The sequence below is a fragment of the Urocitellus parryii genome, chromosome 3 (genome assembly GCF_045843805.1).
Source record: "Urocitellus parryii isolate mUroPar1 chromosome 3, mUroPar1.hap1, whole genome shotgun sequence".
In the NCBI taxonomy this organism is placed as follows: Eukaryota; Metazoa; Chordata; class Mammalia; order Rodentia; family Sciuridae; genus Urocitellus; species Urocitellus parryii.
In genome coordinates, this window is record NC_135533.1 from 77,378,560 (window position 1) to 77,401,375 (window position 22,816).

The 22,816-nt window shown below is 36.3% G+C and overlaps 1 protein-coding gene across 3 annotated transcripts in view; it reads left to right on the plus strand.

Annotated features, from left to right (window-relative positions):
- Positions 1-22,816, plus strand: part of Hdac9 (histone deacetylase 9) — a 662,331-nt gene that overhangs the window by 175,388 nt on the left and 464,127 nt on the right. For all 3 annotated transcript variants that reach the window (XM_026407939.2, XM_026407971.2, XM_026408036.2), the window contains exon 2: positions 19,681-19,743. In XM_026407939.2, the coding sequence (XP_026263724.1) occupies positions 19,681-19,743 (63 nt within the window). The remainder of the gene's footprint in view (positions 1-19,680; positions 19,744-22,816) is intronic.

Sequence of the window (22,816 nt, forward strand, 5' to 3'; positions counted from 1 at the left end):
CATCCTGCCTCTAGTACCAAGAAAGATCTTAAATTGACGTTTAATCAGAGGTGATATGTGTATTCAGTAGCTGTTGGATAGAATATTCGGTAGATGTCTCTTAAGTCCATTTGATCTATATTGTATTTTGACTCTTATGTTTCTTTATTGATTTCTGTTTAGTTGACCTAACCATTGGTGAGAATGGGGTGTTAAAGTCACCCACCAGTGTTGTATTGGGAGCTATCTCTCCCTTTATTCCTAATAGTGTTTGTCCTATAAAATCAAATGCTTCAACAATATATATATATATTTAAAATCCTTATATCTTCTGAATGAATTGTTCCCTTCATCAGTATGTAGTGACATTTTTATCTTCTGATTTGATTTATATTTGTCAGATAAAAAAGGTTACAGCTGCTCTGCTGTAAGATTCCATTTTCTCATAATATCATATTCCATCATTGCATTTTCAGACTGTGTATGCCTTTTCAGGTGTGGTGAGTTTCCTGCATGTACCATATTATTGGATCTTGCTTTCTTTTTTAATCCAGTCAGGCAGTCTGTGTCTTCTATTTGGAGAAATAAGACCATTTATATTCAGGATTATTACATAAAGGTATGTAGTTGTTTCCATCATTTTATTTAGGTTATTTTGAACAGTCTGTGTTCATTTCTCCCAGTCTTACTCATCTTGGATATTTGATGGTTTACTATATTCATGAGTGTCTACTCTTCTAGTGAAATTTACTCTTTTCCGTGCTCTTATGGTTGGGTTAATCTTTTTAACTCTTCTAGGTACTGGGTTCTCTTAAGTATTTTTTTTTTGTAATTCTAGTCTAGTGGTAAAGAATTCCCTTAGTTTATACTTATTGTGGAAGGTCTGTATTACTTCTTCAATTCTGAAGGATAATCTTTCCAGGTATTGTAATCTTGGTTGGCAGTTTTTTATTTTATTTTATTTTATTTTTCTTCAGGATTTGAAATACATCATCTGATGTCCTCCAGGCATTTAGAGTTTTCTTAGAAATCTGTTATTCTGTTGAGTTTGACTTTAAATGTGACTTGGTGCTTCTCTGTTACAGTTTTTAATATTCTTTCTTTGTCCTGTATTATGGCAATGTAACTATAATATGTCGTGAGGAGGTTCTTTTATGTTCACATCTATTTAGGATTCTGAATGCCTCCTATATGTGGATATCCATGCCATCCCCAGGACTTGGGAAATCTTCTGCAATTATTACACTGGGTAGGTTTTCTATGCCTTCAGCATGTAGCTCTCCTCCTTCCAGTATTTTGATTATACGGCTGTTTGATCTTTAAATGTTGTCCTAGAGATCCTGTATGTTCTCTTCATTCTATTTTTTTTCTCCCTTTATTGCTGTATGAATGTGGTACTTTGAAAGAGTTTTCCTCAAGCTCAAATATTCTTTCTTCTGCTTGATCTGGTCTATTGTTTAGGCTTTCAGCAGAATTTTTCATCTGACTTATTGAGCTTTTCACTTAAAAGATTTTTATTTGGTTCTTTTTCAAAATCTCTATCTCTTTATTGAAGTACTCATTCATTTCCTCCATTGTCTGCCTTTGTATTCTCTGTGATTTCAGTGAGCTTTAGAAAAATCATTCTTTTGAATTCTTTGCCTAGACTGTCGTCTACTCCCATATTTATGAAATTCCTTACTAGAGAATTAGGAGTTTTTGGAGGTGTCATATTGCCTTGTTTTTTCCCCATATTTCTTGTGTTTCTATGTTAAAATTTGCACATCTATTAGGATGAATCTCTTCCACTTTTATGTGAATGCCTTCTAAGTAAGTAGCCTTCTCTTGATGGTGTCCTTAGGTATCAATCTGTTTAGTGTTGAATTTTAGTGCAAACTTGACTTCATAGTGTAGTTTCCTTTTGGTTTATTTGGCTGTGATTAGTGAATTTTGATACAATATGTACTTTGTCAGAGCCTGAGGGACCCACTATATCTGTAGGTCTCACAAGAGTGGGAAATCCACAGTGTATGGTGACACACACCTGTAATCCCACCAGCTGGGTAGGCTGAGGCAGGAGGATCGAGAGATTAAAAGCCAGCCTCAGCAATTTATCAAGGTCCTAATCAACTTACCAAGACCCGGCCTCTAAATAAAATATAAAAATGGTCTGGGGATGTGGTTCAGTGGTACAGTGGAGTCAATCCCTTATACTAAATAAGAAAAGCAGGGAGAGGGATGAGGGAGGGAGGGCAGGAAGAAGGAAAGAAAGATGGAAACCCTTTGATAATTCAGGCAGGTGTAGTGTAGACAGTAGCAAATGTGAGGTGCATCCCATGTGGTTACTCCTGCAATGGGAATGGAAGCCATTAATGGATATTGGGGTTTCCTTGGGCTCTGATGATATTAGCTGTGTTACTTGAAAGCAGTTTTTCTAGTGACCTTTCCAATCATGGTGATGGGATTGGAGCTTTTATTCTCTGTTTAGACATAGGTGCAGCTCCATTTATTGCACAAGAAGAGGGAGGGGCTGGTGTCAAACCTTCCATTGTGGCGCTCACCTCTGTTCTTTTCAGCAATGTGTCATCTGATAGGGTGTGGGTGTGATCAATGTGAGGTCACTTGTAGGTGCAGTGTATGCAACAATTGTGTCATTTCTTTCTGCTGTTGCTAAAGAGACAAACAATAACCTTTGTTTATTTATTTTTATGTGGTGCTGAGGATCAAACCCAGTGCCTCACATGTGTGAGGCAAGCACTCTGCCACTGAGCCACAACCCCAGCCCCTATTCTTCATTCTTTAATTTGAAGTATCTACCAAGGTTCAAGGGACTAGGCTGTAGCTGGAGCAACGTACAAATCCTTCAAGCCGGGCTAGAGCTGTAACCTATTGTCAGAGTAACCGATCAACTCATCCAAATTTCCCCAGCACTGGGAAGGAGGAGGAAAAAATAATATAGACTAAAATGCTAAAAATTAATAAAAAATAAATTAATAAACTTTTAAAAAGAAAAAAAACCCCAAGATTTCAGGAGAAAAGTTAAAAAAGGGAAAAAGAAGAAAAAACTTTCAAGGAATAAAAGAGAAAAATGAAAGGGAAATCAGGAATAAAATGAAAAGGGGAAAAAGAAAAGTCAAGTATTAAAAGGAAGAAATAAGAAAGAGAAACAAACACAAAACAGCAACAATAAAAGTGTATTAATAAAAAATAAAAACTTCATCCCCTCCAAGGTGCTTCAGTGAGTGGGTAAGGGTGGTAGATGTTTGTAATCTCTCTGAATTGAAGCTTCTCTCCTTGTCTGTGGCCCTTGGACAGAGTAGGGTTGGGGGGTATTTATCCCTCTTCTTCCTTTTTGGTTTTTGTCAGGTGACTACCAGAGTGATTGCTAGCTAGAGTCAGTATTCACCTCTCAATTGCTTTCTATGTTGGCAAGAGCCGGGGCTCCCCAGATGAAGATTCTCTCCGGAGTTATTGGAAAGCCCTGAAGATTCTCTTCAGAGTTTAATGTGATGAAGACTCTTACCTTTGTAGGGCAGGGATAACATTGGCTATGTGGCAGGACCGCATTGGCTTCCAAAAGTGGGGAGAGGCTATGGAGTCCCAAAGATCTATGCAGTGGGGGGATCCAGCAGGTTCCCAGTGCTCCCGTGCACAGGATGCTGGTATTTCCAACCCTGACTCCCAGTGAAGTCACCCATAACTACTCATTCCTCCGGACTTCGAAGACTAGCCTACAGAAAAGCCAGTTCCAAAGGGAAGTGTTTTCATTCCCCCAAGCCCCACAGTCTGTTGTAATGCCCCATAGATCTCTGCAAGTTGTGTTAGTCTCTTCCCTGGGCTGGTCTGACTTTCAAGGCTGCTGCCTGTGCCAGCCAGTGCAGGTATATTGCCATGGGGTCCAAGAGACAGGAAAGTGCAGGGGCCTTTGAATCCCACAGAAGTAAGCTTAGACAATAAGGCCCTTCTGAAAATGGCTCCCACTTAGAGCACTGTGAGAAAATATTGGAAAGTGCTGATAACTTCATCAGACCCAGTTAACTATGCAAATCCAAGGTCTTTTACCTGTTAAGACTGTTATTTCTGAATAACAGAGAGTGCTGAATCCTGTGCCAGTGGCATTTACTGGTTTTCTCTTTCACTTCTACTCCTACAGGGGAGTGGGGCACCCCCCATGCTCCCTAGTGTATACCCATGTGATTGGTGCTGGGGCACCCTTTTTACCTCTATTCCACAGTCAGTCTCTTGCTTCCTCTAGTCTTTGTCCATTGTTGAACTCCAGTGTTCTCCCCTGGTTGCTCCCACTCAATCAGCAGCTATACTCCATTTGTTTTGCTCCTGTCTCAGGGAGAAGTAGACAAGTGCTGGGTGCCTCTAATTCATCACCTTGAATATCCTTAAAGGGAGTTTACAGTGATCAGTCTGGTTTACTGGGACATATATTCATCTTAAAAAAATCAAATAAAAATGATAAGTAAGTAGGGAATAGTAAAGTATAAGGTGTTGTTGGTTCATATGTGAATTTTTGCTAGACATGAGAAAACCATAAGAGTAAAAATACAATAATAACCTTCAGTAAGAAATGAAAAGGACTAATGGGCACCAATGGGTTGCTATATTCCAGCAGTAGCAGTTAGAAATATGTATGAGAAATTAAAACTCACAGTATTCAATGAGTCTCTCATGCACATGCCCAGCCTGGCCAAGCTGTTGGCCCATGGCAGGAGATACTTCTGATGTCCATGTGAGGTGCAGCCTCCTGCCACAGAGCTCCACTGCCCTCAGCACTGTCTCAGCCACCACCCCCCGCCCCAGTGTTCCTCCTTATCTGTGTTATTTACTGTTTTGTGCATTTATCCTTCCACCGTGAGACCTCTAGCCAAGCTGAGCTGTTGGACTTTTTGGGGTGTGCAGTGGGCTGGGGAAATCCAACTCACTCTCTGGTTAACAATTATGAATATTTATAATAATATTATAGGATAATTATGATAATGACGAATATAGTAGTATGGTTACAACACAACAGATTTCGAACAGTTTTCCAATAGCCCTATCATCTATCATCCCATAAAGTTGTTTCTCAGAGTACATGTGTACCAGAATATGAGTTTTAGCTGGAACATGATTGTTGTGTCATAGCTACATGCATGAATGGCTATTGTTCTCTATTTTCTTCATAGAGTTCAAAAACCATAAATAATGGACTTGACTTACTTAGATATTACTTTTGGGTTCATGAAATAGGTATACTTAACCAACTTAACCAACATGCTGCTACTGTAAATGCTGGATACTTTGGGACACTTTTACTCTTTATTGAGTATCGGAGTCTTTGTCTCCAGTAGCCAAATAGTGTTGCCACAGCATACATCAAAATACCTAGAAATTTCCTTTTTAATTCAGCTGTTTGAAACGAAGATAATAAAACAGTTTAATGTCAATTTAATAAACTGCTTATTTTCCTGCATAGTTAGAGAAAACACAATCATATATGCAAATGATAAATCCTGATATGAATCTTCAGTTCTTACCTCCCTGGAGTTAAATCCATCTAGATTTGTTTTGCATAGTATGCTATAGTTGCTCTTCTGAGTTAGCCACATCATTGACTTTTAACTGTTACCCCATCACATCAAGAGCCTTGTTATTATTTGAAGAAAAATTATTCTGTATTCTGTAATTGCCTGTGGATCACTTTAAGTGCCAAGTCTTTGCCACTTGCCTTTCTAAGAGGGCTTGTTTTCCTTCTAATATTTCAGCAAATACCTGTTGTAAGTTGTGTATTCCTGAGGCATGAGATGAGCATTCACCCAGGATCCTCTGTACCTCTGACTGCGCTGCATTTTCTCTGCAAAGTTGATTCTGTTCTTTCTGGCAAGGTAGAGGGGCTCTGAGCCAAAACCAAGGACAGGATCATGGTTCCCCACCATGCACTGTCACATTGTCAAAGGGTCTCCCTGGCTGCTTCACCATAGGGATTTCTTTGTAATAATTTCCCTCATATGTGAATACTGTTTGTATTTTTGTCTTGGTATCAACTGCTTTCCAGCAATAATGTTTATGATATTATTATACTAAAGAAATCTTGGAAATGAATATGACACAGGGCTAAAAAATCATATTGAAGAATTAAGAACATGAATCCTGAAGGAAACACAATCAAACAATGCCCTTATTCATGTATTTATTTTTTATTTTTTTCTGGAGTCACATGGTATACTTTTAAGAGTACAGTTTTAGGAATCCAAGGACATGATTTTTCTTCATAGGCCATAGATTAAAGCAGTATGGAGGGAGTAGTGACATTTAGATACACTTGAAATTCCTGTCTAGTCACATACAGACCTCTCTGATTATTCTAACTCTGCTTGAATACTGAATTTACTTCTACCCATGAGCCTTTAGAAGAACCACCATTTGTCAGAGCTGATAATACTTGTTGTTTAAATACTGTAATTGCCTGTAGGTTGCATTAAGTGGTAAGTCTTAAAGTATGCTGCCTTATAACAGGACCATGATAGAAATGTGCCATAAGGTGATTTTGTCATTATCCAAACATCACAGTGTGTTTACACGAACCTAGATGGTAGAGCCTTCTATGGTTAGGCTGTATGGTGTAGCCTGTTGCTTCTAGGCTATGAACTTGCACAGCTTGTTACTGTACTGAATACCATACATAGGCAATGATCACATGATGACATATGTGTATCTAAACAGAAAAACTGCAATAAAAATACATAGTAAAAGATAAAAAATGGTGTACCTGTATAGGACCCTGATCATGAATGGAGCTTGTCGGACAGGACAGGAAGCTGTCCTGGGTGAGGCAAGTGGGGAGTGAATGTGAAGGCCCAGAGCATGAAGGACAACACTATAGACTTCATTTATGAACAGTGAACATTTAGGACTCACTAAATTCACAAAAACCTGTACTTCACTATCAAGTATTATGTACTGTATGTGATTTCGAGTGCTATCAGAATTACTACAATCATGTGAGTAATGTGTTGCACTGTGATATCACTACAGTGATAGGAATTTTTCCTCCATTATTATGCTATGGGACCACCATCAAAAATATGGGCTGGCTGGGTACGGTGTAATCTCAGCAGCTCGGGAGGCTGAGACAGGAGGATCTCAAATTCAAAGACAGCCTCAGCAAAAGCGAGGCACTAAGCAACTCCTTGAGACCCTGTCTCTAAATAAAATACAGAATAAGGGTGGGATGTGGCTCAGGGATCAAGTGCCACTGAGTTCAGTCCTTAGTACCCTGCCCCCCCCAAAAAAAATATATGGTCTGTTATTGACTGATATGTCCCTATATGGCATGTGACAGTATCATGTAACTTTTTTGTGGGGGAGGGTGGCTACAATGGATTGAACTTAGGGGTGTTTAACCACTAAGCCACAGCCCTGGCCCTTAAATTTTTTAAAATTTTATTTATTTTTTAGTTATGGCTGGACCTTTATTTTTTAACTTATTTTTATGTGGTGCAAAGAAAGGAACCCCAGTGCCTCACACATGCTAGGGGCATGCTCTATCACTGTGCTACAACCCAGCCCATCCCCTGCCCTTTTTAAGTTTTATTTTGAGACAGGGTCTCTGAGGCTGGCCTTGAACTTGCAATCCTCCTGCCTTAGCCTCCTGAGTTACTGGGATTATAGATATATGCTACCATGCCCAACTGTATGAGGAAACTCTTAAAATTAAAAAAAAAGCAAATGCTAATGTCTTGCTTCACAGGCAATGTATTTTTTTTTAAGTAATGGTCACAAGTGTTACTTTTGCCTCTGCTGCAGTTTTCCCAGTAAGAAAATTAGCCAGACACTGAATTATGCATTTGATATATACTACAAAGAAAGATGAAAGAAGGAGAAAATTTTATGGAAACTAATGGGTAAGAAATATATTCTTAGCTTTAGGGCAAGAAGAAATTTGACTTCTGATTTCTATGTGAGAAAACTAAAGCATCAAACAGTCATATTTGAATGAACTTCTCAAGGAATAGGCAATGATTGTTAAAATGAAGATGATACTTAAAATAAATGGAAAGGATATTTGAGAGAAAGCATTGATAGATAGTCTGGATACAGTAATTTTGAAGAATCAAAAGAAAAATGAGGGCAAGTTTAGGAAAAATAAATAAAGAAAAAAATCAACACATAAAGGCAAAGTGGAGATAATTTTGACCAACAATCTGTTTGATAATGGATTTGTAAAATGTGTCAGCCAACATTATTGTTGTCATGATCACAGGAAAATCCTAGAAAAGAATGTGCATGCAATGAAGAGTGTCTTCATCATTCTATTGTGGTTTGTTATTCAGTTCACCCCATGTGAAGAAGCTTAACTATGGAATATTTAAAATTGCCTCTGGATACATGTAGCAATTTCTGGGAGACTTTTTTTCCCTCGGACATATGCAGTCATTAAAATTTATACAAATCAAGTTAATTCAGTCTTTAAGTTTCAATTTTTCTAAAACCGATGCTACATAGATAATTTATGAGAATTCAAAGTTAGCAGATTTTATTATCAGAGAAGCAGGTATCATAACTGTGTATACGTTGTTTTAATGACACAGATTCAAAATTTTGAGCATCACTTTAATCTTGCTCTTTCCTATCAAAGGATTTGCATCATATATATTTGAATGTCTGAAAGCCAATAATTCTATTTAATGATTCTCAGTTTCTCAAGGTGTTTTAAAGAATAATTTATGATCCATTTGCAAATAATTTTTAAAATATGGTTATTGTTGTTACACTTTAAATAAATTACAGTGATAGGTTCCTTATAATAGATCTTGAAGGTGATTCTGGGTTCTTTCTTCTCACCTCCTATATGAATTTAAGCTTTCATCTTTTTCAGGCAACGTTACATGTACAGCTGCCCCTATTTAGAGTGAACATATATTTTAAGTGAAGTTCAATCACACAGGTTGTTGAATGTCATTTTCTACCAATGTTTCCCCTTTTTATAAAGAGGATACCATTAACTCATTTTTTAAATTCCTCATCTTTTAGCCCTCAGAGTATTAATTGCCTCTAGATGTTAGCTTTCCCTGGTAGGACTGGGTTTTGTGAAATCAATATGTAATTTTTCAAATAGTTAAAAAAGTAGTAAATTTTAGTCCAATTAATGTTTGAAATTTAAAATGACTGAAATTGGCCTCCATCAGGTTCCTTCTGCTTATAGTCATGGATATTAAGAATTCCCTCCAGATATGACCAAAATAAGAAGATAACAGTCCCCAATTCATTACAGGACCAGGAACTTCAGGTGAAATAACTAATGTTAGTATATTGATTTTTAAATAGACCATCCCTGCCATCTATAAAGAAAACAGATTCTTGTTTTCTTAGTTGGGGAATGGACTGGGTATTGAGGATATTCCTACGTTAGGAGTAAATGCCAAACATAGATGTCATTCAGTGTTGACTGTGAAGGTTCTGGTTCTTGTGAGTGTTGTTATCCTGTTCTGTTCCTCATGTTACATTGCTGGATTTGGCCTCACAAAGAGAACATAGCAAATAACCTAGCATATACCATCATTTTCTTATTTATCATTTTGCAGTTAGGAATCTGTGAGTTGTTGAACGCTCATGGCTTATTTAGCAGCAGGGAAGTAATATTAATGTGATGAGAATTTCCATCCTAATCTTTCTTATCTAATTTCTATTTTACCTTGAATAGAGGAATCTATTGATTTTCACATAATGTTTTATGATGTTTATAGATGATCTTGATAAACAGGAATTATCTTAGTTCAGAACTCAGAAACCTAAGTAGGTCCTCAATTATTCAGTTCTTAATTTACATACAAATACTAGGTTACAATAATAATAATAATAATAATAATAACTACTGTATATTGAGTACTATTATATTCTTATCATAAAGCTAGAAACTTTAAAATTACTGTTTTTAAATATTAAAGGTATATTGTAAGGCAGATGTTAAAACCCCATTTATAAGATGAGAGGGTTGTGACTCTGAAAGTTTAAGTATTTTATCCAATGTGTCGTTCAAAACTGCCTAATAAATGGCAGACACAGAAATTAGATACTTTTTTTCCTGAATCCAGAGACACTTCTCCATACAACATGCCACATTATTTGGAAGGTTTTGTGATTGTCTTTCATGTAAAAGATGCATTAATTCTCAGGAATCATATCTAAATTAGTATCTGAAACCAAAGTGTCCATATTTTCCAGAATATCTCTCTTTGATCTAGAAAATTTAAGAACTAAGTGCTCTATTTCTAAAGGCTTAGGCCAAGTACTGTATCTGAAAAGCTGAAAAGAGACTCTTCAAGTCAATGGGAATATAAGGTGGAACTCCTTTTAACTGGAGCTTCAATAGTGTTAGAAGAGCCATATCCATGTGTCCTGTGGAGGAACTGTAATAGGAGCCAGCATGCCCATTAGACAGAGCCACAGAGAATCCTAAGAGCATAGAAACAATAGTCAGGATTTCAAAAAATCCTTTTCAGTAATATATATATATATATATATATATATATTTCAGTGTAGAAATGGAGATTTTTAAATAAGTTCTCTGGAATATTGAATTTCTAATTGTTGTGTTAAATTCTAGAGAAAGTAAAGCATTATAAAGAATCTGTATTCCCTGTGTTTTATATTGATGCCATAAAACTTATCATGCTTATGAAATAGTCCTGAAAAGTATTGTGTATAATACAATCATCATTCTGTGACCAGGTGATGGTGACGGCTATGGAAGGTCATCTCTTCTAAGGAGGAAACCAAGTCCAGAGATGAGATTAGAAGAAGAGTGGTAGATGGAATGGGGAGAGATGGTGTATAAGACAATAGAAATTATGTGCCTGAACTTTGGTTTTGAAAATAACTATGCATGGAGGTGTACTGATATTGACTGCATCATGTGTATGTATGTAGATTTGTGTGTATCCGTTCAATCAACACAAGTTTGGTACTTATTGTTTTCTAGGCAGTGTGGAGCAGGCACATAAATAAAAGACCTTTTCCTGTTCGTGACTTGCTGAGGTCTTTTGTGGGGAATAGACCTGTAAACAAACTGTTTAAATATTCTATGATTTATGTCACGACTGGAAAGCAGAGTTAGGTTTTCTCATTCATGGTTACTGAGGCTAGGGAATGCTTTCCAAAAGAGATAACCTTTTGGACAGAGATTTGAAGAATGAATAGATTTTATTACTATTAGCTCCCAAGAAGACTGTACCAGCAAGAGCTGCTGTCTCCATTCTGTGAACTTACCAAATGCAAAGAGATTTTTATATTAGATGAAGGAGAAATAAATCCTGGAATATGCTGCCTATAAGAGAGAGCCATGCCTAAAATGAAGATATGGAAAGGATGAAAAAAAAAGGGCTAGGAAGGTTTCTACCAGGCAAAATGAACAAAAAGAAAATGTGTTGTACTAATTTTATAGACAAAAAGAATTTGAATAGGCAAAAAGGGCATTATATACTAATAAAATGAAAAAGAGTTGACCAGATAGAAAAGGAGGGATAAAAACTCAGGATTACAAGAATAGCAGATGTTAAAGCTTAGAATAATGAAGAATTTGTGTTGGGGGGTCACCAGAGCATTGTGTCTATTGTGTAACTTTTGAAAAGGAGAAAGGTTGAGCTGCTAAGTCAGACTGTGGTCAGAACTTGAATGGCCTTGGAGCCCTTCCTCTCTGCTCTTGAAAGGACAGTCGTGAAGTAGGACCAATTCTGTACCCATGACTCCATATCACTGTGGGACATGGACAATTGCAAATGTGTATAATTTAGTTATATGCCTCTGCTATATATATTTTTAATCTCTCACAAAAGCAAACTGTGTTTTAGATGCATTCTATTTCTTAGATTTTGTATTTGTCACCTGACTAGATTGAATTATGAAGTCAGAATTGAATAGCAACATTAAAAAATATGCTAATTTCAGAGGCAAGCATTCCAGAATTCTGCCAGTTTAACTTGGTGACAGGTCATGGCATGGTCTGGTGAATATCACACTGTCCTTTATAGTAACAAATACATGAAAAGATTTGGGTTGGTTTTATGATATTTGCTATATTTATATCAGCTCATAGAAAAGTAGTCTTATCACAGGTCTAAAAGGTAGTATTTATCCATATTCTACACATGACTGAATTAATTTTTGGTGTTCAGAATCCCATTTACTTCTAAATGTTAAAAGACTTATTTTGTAGAATAACATGAACTTACACATTTAATTCTTATCAAGTGGTAGAGATCAGGATGCTAATACTATTTAACTGGACTTGCAGAATTTTTATTTTCATAGCACTGCAGCCAAAAATAGTGTACTGTGTTGACGTTGAAATTTCCTTTAAGAGCTTCTGATCCCATAGAGAGCTTGTGCATACAAGCCTTAGTCAACATAGATAGGTTAGTCAAGGTTGATTCGTATTTCAAAGTACATATTCACTAAAGAAAGGTGATGTCTCATTATCAGTATGAACCATTACATGCCATTTAAGCAAAAGCAAGGATTTCTGGTTCCTGCGTACTGATACCTACATTTAGGAATATATACCACATTCATTAATGTAAAATGATGTTAACTTGCTTAGTTTTCTTATGTGAAATGTTAGTTTCACAGTCACAGAAATATTGTATGTACAAAATGTTGAAAATCGTGTTAAAAGTTTCTCAAGTGAATTTTGAAAGAGGGGGAAATTGGATCTGAAGTTCAGAATATTGAGAGGAAATAATAAACTCAAAGGAATTCACCAGTTGAAAGCAGAGTATGTGGACACTAGCCAGTGCAACTGACAGCTAGACTTTTCTAGAAGCTCCGCCATTATTGCCCATTACTAGATACAATATTGTAAAGCAGGGCTATGAATGCATTTTTATATTAGTTTCTTAGTGTCAATGTCTTAAATATCTCACGAGAAAGCTATTTTAATTCTTGGTTCACTCAACTTGTACAAGATGACAATCATAGTTGAGGAGACCATGCAAGATCATTTATCTTATAATCTTTCCACTGGACATTCTATGTGCAGGGTCAATGATAAGGCAAGAGAAAGGCAATAAATTAAAGAGTAATTAAACATTACATGATTTCATTAAAGGATTGTTTTTCAGATATGAAATTTTTATTGTGGTTTACTTATTATTGAATTGGTGTTTTAATAAGAAACTATGATAAAATGCATAGTAACAAGGAAATATTAGCTGTCAAATAGCACATTAGGGACTTACTCCAGATCAGTAGATACTTAATAGCATCCCCTGGAGAAGAAATCATTTGTCATTACAGAAGTATTTATTTTGTGACATACTATGTGCCAGATACAACAGGAAGCAAAGAGAATAGCTTTTCAAGTTGATGAATGAAGCTTTTATGGCTATGAATAAGGAACTCAATATTTAATCAATTGCATAACTTATTTTTTTTAATTATACAGTCCCTTAGAAAAAGAGATGAGTAACAGCTTCTCAAATATTTTAATCACTGCAGTTAAAGGTTCAAAGAAGGGCATTTTCATTGTTACTAGTTATAGTAATAATAGCTACCATTTATTGAATGCCTGTTTGTTTGCCAGGTATGATATCATTCTCTGTAATCCTCCTAACAACGCTACAAGGTTTATTATTTTGAATCCATGGTTATAAATTCAAATTTAAGGAAGATTGAAATAAAATCTGTTACAGCGTTTCTTATCCCACTGTATGGTCATTATCCTCTAAATCTGAAAATCTTCAGTATTTCTTCTAAATCTGACGATTTCATGAAATTAGAGGCGTGACATCCCTCTATGCATCTATATCTTCAGAGCTCACTCTGTAGTTATGAAATAAATGTTCAATATATGATTAACTGACTTTCATACAAAAAAAAAAAACAGCTTCCCTTGATTCTCTCAAAGGACCATTAAGTTTTACTTGTCCCTCTAATTACAGGACCATGCATTACTATATTGATTTCTCCCCCTGCATTGGCTGCTTTGAGCTGTAAGTTGCCCAAGGGCTGATGGATTGGCAAACACTCAGAAAAATAGAATCTAGAACAGAGTGGCTCAGCTGGGAAGAGCAGTGGACACATGCCATCGTCTGAGTGTAAAATGCTGGTCTCATTTTGCAATAGGCAAAGATCACTTTCTGGTGTTGCTCAGTCTCTTTATATTTTGAATGTTGTTGGCATTGTTTTTAGTCTCTTACCTAGTTTAATTATTTTCATTTTTAAAAATCGTTCTCTAATAATACTTGCTAATTTGAAATTGCACCATAAAAGATATTTTATCCATCTATATTTTTAGCCATCTAATTATTGCTTTGGAAAAGATGATCTAATCTTGTAGTTCTCAAACATTATTTGTGCATCAGAATCACTTGGAGGGCTTGTTAAAATACAGATTCCTTCCAGAGATTCTGATTTAGTAGTTCTGGGGTAGAGCCCAATAAATTTCATTTATAACAAGTTCCCAGGTGACCCTGATCCCCTGTAATCTCCTAAAAATAGAATAAGTCATGGATCAACATTTGAAGGAAAGAAAGAAAAAAAATCATTTCAAGCAAAGCAAGGCCTGTGACTCTAAAATTTTTGTTATTGTTGATTTGTTTTGTTTCCACGTAAAACAGGCTCCCTGAAATTTCATTGCAGATGTATTTTCTCAAACTACCTGCTGATGGGACCAGACATGCTTTTCTCAGCTGAAAGCCATTTGATGACCAATTAGGATTCTTCAGTGGGGAATAATCACTTATGAATGCAGTATCTTCTATTTAGTAAGAATGGGTGCTGTTCCTTTAAGAAAGAGAAAATTCAGATAAATAAGCTAATTACCAAGCAAAAGTTACTTTATCATTCCCCTTCCACCCTGTTTCTTAGGGGTCTGAGAGAATTAACCCTGTTGATTGTAAACAAATGTGTATAACTTTATTGCTGTTAACAGTCGTTGGAGAAATGTGAGGACCAGCAAAGAGAGAGTGTTGGTGAATGAGTGAATGGAGGATACTAGTTATTGATGAGTAATTTGTAGCTTTCTTGTAAAGCACAGTTAAGTATTTCAAGGAGACAAATTTTAAAACTATATAGAGTCCATAATCACAGGATTTGGCACTGCATGAAAAGTCTGTTTTATTGCACATAAACAGAATATATATTGTGTGGTAATATAAATCACATTATACTATTTGCCTTGCTTCTCTACAGTGGGGTCTTTAGGTATTACTAAGACTGACCTGAGAAACAGATATGAAGATATTTCTGTAATAAGAATTTTAATACATTTTGGGGTTTTTTTGGCCTACATACTTGCATAAAAAGAATTGTAATTATCATAATTTTTAAGTAATATTTCATATTAGGATTTGATTCCCATTCCTACTTTCTAGTAAATAGAGAATGTAGATTTTTGTTTTTGCTTATTGGCCTTTTTTAACCTGTATAAATATAAAGTATGATATTTAGATCAATTTCAAAATGCTTATTAAACTGAATTAGAATTTATTATGTTGAAATTATTTTTAAAGCCACCTGTTTTAGTTAGCTTTCTCACTGCTGTTATCAAAAGACGGGATAGAACAATTGGAGGAGGAAAAGTTTATTTGAGGGCCCACAGTTTCAGAACTCTTAATCCATAGATGGCTAGCTGCATTCTTTAGGGCCCAAGGCAAGGGAGAACATCATGGTGGAGGAGTGGGGTGGAGGAAAATAGCTCAGGACATGGAATCAAGAAGAAAAGAGAAAGGTAAGGGGGTAGAGCGGTGTCAAGGATGACAGGACAGCTCCGCTCTCCAGGGACAAAATATATACCCCAAAGGCACAACCCCAATGACCCACCTCCTCCAGCAACACTCTATCTGCTACAGTTACCACACAGTTAACTCCTATCCACAAATTAATGCATTGATTATGTTAAAGCTCTCATAATCCAATTATTTCATCTTTAAACTTTCTTGCATTGTCTCACACATGAGCTTTTGGAGGACACTTCATATATAAACCATAATACTACCCTCCTATTTTAGATTGACATTTATATCAGCTTATTAGGATTCATACAAAAGAAAATGTACATCTGTTTCCCCAAATCAGTAAAATTGGTTTAATAATCAAATCAATCACATATCTTTACCGATATTGTGATGGTATAAGAAAAAAAAATTAACCTTCTTAATATTTAAGCTTTGGATAATAGAACTGTGGCAATCGGCATCGTTGGTGGTTATTTTGAAGATGTTTATATTTCTTCCCAGAGACAAGTGGATCTATTTCACAATGTGTCCAATATCTTTTCACACTGAGTAATTTTTCATTATCAAGAGTTAAATGAAAGACAAGACTGCTAATGAAAAAAAATGCTGAAGGCATGTAGGGATGAAATGTTAATGAACTTCAAGTTAAAAACTTGAAGAATACACATTGGAATGCCCTTTCCCCAGAATTTCTGAGAAATTGGAGATGCTCTTCTGGAACTTTCTTCAATTTTCTTTTTCTTTCTTTTTTTTATGGCTATAAAAACTTGGAGATACTTTTTTATCAATTGCAGTTTTATGGTGTAATTGAACAAAATGGCAAAGACATATAGGTATATATCATGATTTTGTTATCCTGTATATATTTATCATGATTTTTGTATATTCTGTTAAATACTTTGACACATTTAAACAGTGATTCTATTTTTCATCTGTAGATTCTATTAAACTTTTTTCTGAATATCTCAGTTAATTATTTGCATCATTTTAGTAAGGGGAAAGATGGCTGACTGGAGAGCATGAATGCTAGACCTGCATGGTTAATTACCTGGGTTACCTTCAGCAAGCCTCTTTAGGCCTGACTCCATTAGAGAGAAAGATTGAAAGGGAGGGAAGAAGGAAGGAAGGAAGGAAGGAAGGAAGGAAGGAAGGAAGGAAGGAAAGTAACTAGCAAAGGAGATGGATAAAAGCTTGATTGTGGTGATTTTTTTCAGTGTATGCTTGTCTCAAATCATCTGATTGCATATTTTAAATATATACAATCTTAATTTATCAAATATACCTTAATAAAAATGTTTATTTATTTATTTATAATTTTTTAAAAATATTATTTTTTAGTTGTAGATGGATATAATGCCTTTATTTTTTTTATTTTTACATGATGCCAGGGATTGAACCCAGTGCCTCATGCATGCTAGGCAAGCGCCGTACCACTGAGCCACAACTCCAGCCCCTAAAAATGTTTTTTTAAGTAAAATGAAAAAACAGAATTTTGCACTCCCAAATATAAATCCATATAAGTGGAGCTTCCCTGGTTGAGGGGAGAGCCTCATCTGGGCAAAATGAGGCAGCTTCCAGGTACCCTTACATCCTGCAGTGGTTTCCTGAGGCAGAATTTGAAGATTATTGTGGCCAACCTCCCCACCCCAACCCCAGGTTTAGAATGCTATATGTGATCACTATATAAATACATCATCACAAGGAAAATTATCAGATCCACATTATTTCTATACCTTGAATTTCATACACACATTTCTTAATGGAAAGCTTATTTATAATATCAGATGGAATCAAATACTTTTTCCACTGATAGGAACATAAGATTTTGTTGTTTAGCTTAAGTCAAATGCTATTTGAAATAACTATTTTTAAAAAAATCTTATAACTCACTTGTCTAAATGTGCTTTTTCAAGAAGTGGTATACTGAACAGAAGTTATCTATGAAAGAAGAGGAATTCAGCAGTGGGTTCGCTATTAAATAATTTAACTTTTTTTTTTTTTTTTTTTTAGCCAAAACTCTATGAACACTTCTTTGCTTTTCCATGTCCCATACCCTAGGGTTGACCAGGTTTTTCTTCTGTCAGATTGCTCTGAGGACCTTGCAACAATCTGCTTTTCCTCTTTCTTTCCCTGTTGTTACTAATGCCTTAGGAATTGTTATTTTTCTTGCTGATCTAGTTTAGAAAAGCTTCCATGAAGAGTGAAGAGCTTCTATGACCAGTGGATTATACTTTTGTGTTTGCCCCTGGGAGCGGTTAGATGCTGGCATTCCATTTTGGGATGCAGAATTTATTTCTCACAGACACTGATATAAATGTACACCAGAGACTGTAGAACTTTTATTCTACCTATTGTAGTGCATTTACTTTACAGGTGAATGTCAAAATGTCTGCTGGTCTGGAAATCTATCAACTATCATAAATGCTATTCCAAAGAAAAGTGGCATCTATATTTCAGACAACCAATGTATAGATAAACCCAGAATATTCATATTTAATACTTACTTATTTATCGACAGGTGCACAAACATGGTAATTCTGCATCCATAGGAAAGTATCAAAATTTTCTTTTCCTTTTTCAAGTCAATTGGATTTAGCTTAAGAGAGCGAAAGAGGGAGAAATTCCAGATCTTAGCCATCCATGCTTTTATGTTTTTGTTTTTTAGATAGAGTAGGAACTGGATGCAATAAAATTGACAGGTGGTACTAAGACCACATTAGGATTCGTGAAATGGACAATTGCCTTACATAAATAGCAAGTAAAAAAATCAAACCAGTCCTTCATAAAAATTTTATTCTGGAGTGTGCTTGTTTTCCGAAACTACCTCTACTAAATCTCCTGTCAGTGCTGAAACTAGAAGGCAGAAAAGCTTCTAGTGCTACAGCCAACTGCAGTGTAGCCAGAGAAACAGGCAACAAAAATAGAACACCAGGATTGCTGTGCGTGGGTGAGGCAGAAACCACATTATGAGCAAAAGCTTCCAGTATTATTTTAGAACCAATACAGAGCTCTGCACTTCTCTCTCTCTTTCTCTCTCTCTCTCTCTCTCTCTCTCTCTCTCTCTCTCTCTCTCTCTCTTCCAAAAACACATACTACAAAAATAAAATGAAATTAAATGTATGTGCATTTGCCCTCTTTGAATTATGATTCTTAATTTTTTTTTCCCTTGCCTTCCTTTGGACTCAAATCGCCAGTATGAAAACAGTGTGTAAAATGAGCTTGGAGGCAGGAAAGAGTTAATTGCTTTTAAGGCCCTGCAACAGAGAATTATGGTTTGAAAGATAGAGGCTGGACAGCTGGGTTTGCTGGGGTATTTTTAAATGCATTAATGCAGGCTCCAATCACTCGGCCATGCTTGACCTATTTTTGGCTCAGGCCGACCATTGTTCTATTTCTGTGCCTGTGGGCCATGCTGTTGTTGATTCATATGCAAATGGATTATCACTAGCTTTAGCCAACTTGAGCTGAGAGAGACTGAGAAAGGGAAGAGAGACACACACAAACAGATACAAGGGCACCGGCTGGAGCCACTTGCAGGACTGAAGGTTCTTGCAACGAAACCCCTAGCAGCCTGAAGAACTATAAGCCAGGTTTAATTGGTTTCTTTTTCTCGTGGGTAGAGTTAATATTTTGCTACTTATTCTGACAAAGAAATAACCCCGAAGCACATTCCTGATTCCCACCTGCTTCTAGTTTCCTGGATAACCTAAAACTCTAGAGAGCTATAGCATCCACTCTGTCCTTTCTGCTTTGCACACAGGTTGGTAGCGGGGGAAAGTGTCCAGGTCTTTTTAAAAGTGTATGTCCGTCTGAGCAGAAATGAAATCATTGTCGAAGTTGATCCTCTGCCGCTTCTCCTCAGGGAGGAGGGAGGACCAGCCAGGGTAGCTCCTGGGGCCAGTGCACTGAGCAGTGATGAATCTTTCATGTAGCTGAAGTAAGAGTGATTGGAATATGCTGCAGACAATTTACGAGAGTGACTCTTGTTTTTCCTCAGATGGGGTGGCTGGACGGGAGCAGCTCTTGGCTCAGCAGAGAATGCACAGTATGATCAGCTCAGGTAAGATCCTCTTTCATAACTGAGACCTTTTATGTTTGAAAGAGGGCTGGCTTGGGAAATGCAGCTAAGAAAAGCACCTCTCTTCAGAAATGACTGCTTTTTCGGTTTGATGTTGATGTTTTCCTGGTGCCGCTGTAGGGTTTAACTTAGATCCCTTCCATTACTGTTTCTGTGCATATTCCGGAGTCTGTTTAAGGAGGCTGCTTCTGAATGAAATTGCAAAGTATTGCTTTGGAAGAAAGATGAGAGTGAGATAAGTAAAATGTAGTGGAAGGTGTTTTGCCTTACTATGCAACTAGAAAAAGGAGATTCGAACTGATTCTAAGCATATGCTAATAGGACTTGAAAATCAGGTAAGTTCATATTGGGGCTTCAGTTTAAATTGCAGCCTGGCCAGCCTGACAATTTTATATTTACAGTGTGCATACAGAGCACATCTATTTATAGACCTACCTTCTGAAATGTGTTTGTCACAGAGTTTTAAAGGTAGTTTTTTTTTTCCCCCCTCAATGTGGCTTTTTCTCCTCACCCCAAAATGAAACTGTTTAGGATGAAATAAAATTATTATTAGTAGATGCTTATTTTAATTGTTGTCAAAAACATTTGGGAAGTCTGGCATCGTCAGGCAGATGCAGTGGCATACACACATATAATGTGTTAGAAGCAGGTGCAACATTTTAAAGGATAACAGGAACAGATTCCAGTTTCTTGTTTCTCTCTGTGTGTGCTTGTGCTCTCAAAGATGTGCTGATGGGAGATGAATCTTGTCAGCTTTATCAGTTTATATTTGTCAAAAGAGCATATTCTCCAGGAAGTGTTATTTACTTGTAATTATTGCTTTTTGCATTTATTTCTTATTACTAATTCAGCTTTTAGGACTCTTTGTTTCTGTTTTCTTCTGAATGCTTCTACCTAAATTGGTTTAAAGTTCTTCCTCAGATCTCCAAAGTTCCCATGTTGGTTTAATTGTAATTACAGATCACTGTCTAGCTTTCCATGATAAGAACGTAACATAAAGCAGCCTGCACATTGTGGGGCTAGGCGTAAAAACAATCAATATTCCACAGGTTGGTAGGGCAACTGCTTTGGCGCTTAACACACCTTCTCATCTATGCACATCCTGTTTGAAGCAAATTTTCTTTAAAACTCTGGTAGTCACATTGATTTTTAAGATCCTTCTGTTGGTCCAGTCTTTTCATGAAATCAGAATAAAGCATCAATTTTATACAGTTTTGGTGTTTATACACTTAAGTGACAAGTCGTGTCTGCTTAACCAAAGTAAACCTACCAGAATTACATTAATTTATTATCAGAATGAAAGCTGATGTGAGCTTCTGGACAGGTCAGCAGGTGTATCTCAGATGGAAGTTGTCGCTTAAATAATAAAATATATATTAATATATTAATATCTAATTTAATTATATTTTTAAAATATTGAGGGACTCATTGAAATTAACTTTTTGCTATTTTTTTCAGTACTATGCTATATCCTTCTAGTCTTTGCCTCTGAGTACAAGTTTGATATTTCTTTCATATGGCAGAAACACAGCCCTGCCTTCCAGGCAGGTTGGCCACAGGTGTTACAAGCTTTGCCAGTTCTCCATGTCTTTGATCATCACACACACCTGTACTTCCATTTCAGCTGAAATTGTCATTTCCCTGACTCTTAGTGATTTGTACGCAAAGTGACGAGATTTTTAACAGGGAAGTGCTTGAGATTGTCCATGCTGTTACCTTTTATACCAGAAGCAACACTGAAGTACTAGCTATTTTTTATATATATTATATTTTTAGTTGTTGATGGACCTTTATTTTATTAATTTATTTATATGAGGTGCTGAGAATTGAACCCAGTGCCTCACACATATGAGGCAAGTGCTCTACCACTGAGCCACAACCCCAGCCCTGAAGGACTAGCTATTAAATGGAAAACGATGTAGGTTAATATCAACTCTCAAACCTGTTTGTAAATAAGGAAACTCTGTGTTCTACTTACTTTTGAAATTTGAAACATAACTGCGTCCTCCTGATGATGTTGTATGATATTTGATTTTATTTCATATTGTATGTCCTTGAATGTAATTTACTCAATCTATATTGTGGATTTTCTGTGAGGCACTGGTTCTCAGAGTGCCCATAAGTGTTCTACAAAATGTGATGCCTGGAATCTATCCCTAAAGTATCTGTTTTCATTAGTGAGAGCCACAGTATGGACTTTGGGGTTTTAAAATCTCCCCAGCTCTTGCAACCTTCAGCAAACTGGCCTGGGGTAGAGAATGGGTGATGATGATGGTGAACCAGCATCAGTAGGGTCTGCCCTTTGAATTCATTGATGAATTAGGAGCTTGCTTGTCTTAATTTACCCACCGATGTTGTTCAGCTTCCTCTTGGATCAATGGCCTGGTTGTGATTTGTAGGCTAAGAAGTGGATGGAGTCTTTGAATCTGAAAGAGAGAAAAGATACTTGGCTGCAGTTCAGAGTTTTGGAGAGAGCCCTGTCCTAGGAGCTTATTCGCACATGAACTCCATTGCTAGCCAGTTGTATAATGGGTTTGTTCATCTTCAAAGTGAAGAATAATTGTGTCCACCTCCTGATCTCTTAGCGTTCTTATTAAGGTTCAGATATATCAGCATGTATTTAAAATGTGATACAATTATTAGTATTTTTACTGATTGAAACTAGGATCCTCACTCTTCCATGCCATGTTCTACCAGATGAGTTAGATTATAGGTCACATGGGGAAATTAATTTTTATTCCTGTAACCAGGTTTCTTTAGCTATCATATAAATCTATTATTTCTTTGGCTATCTTGGTCTGATAAGACTGGTCCTTTTCTTATGTAAATTGTGTCTGTACTTTTGGATGGCTTGTGTGTATGTGTGTGTGTCTCATGTAATAATAAAAGACAAAGAAGTTGAAGGGGATGTAATCAAACAATGAAATCCCTATGGAAGTTTTCTTGAGATTAATTACTTAAAGATTTTAGTTTTCTTGTATAATTGTCATTAGCAGTTACTTCAGAGTTCCCACTTAATATTTTAATTCTGTTGGCTATTATGCATTCTCTCTCT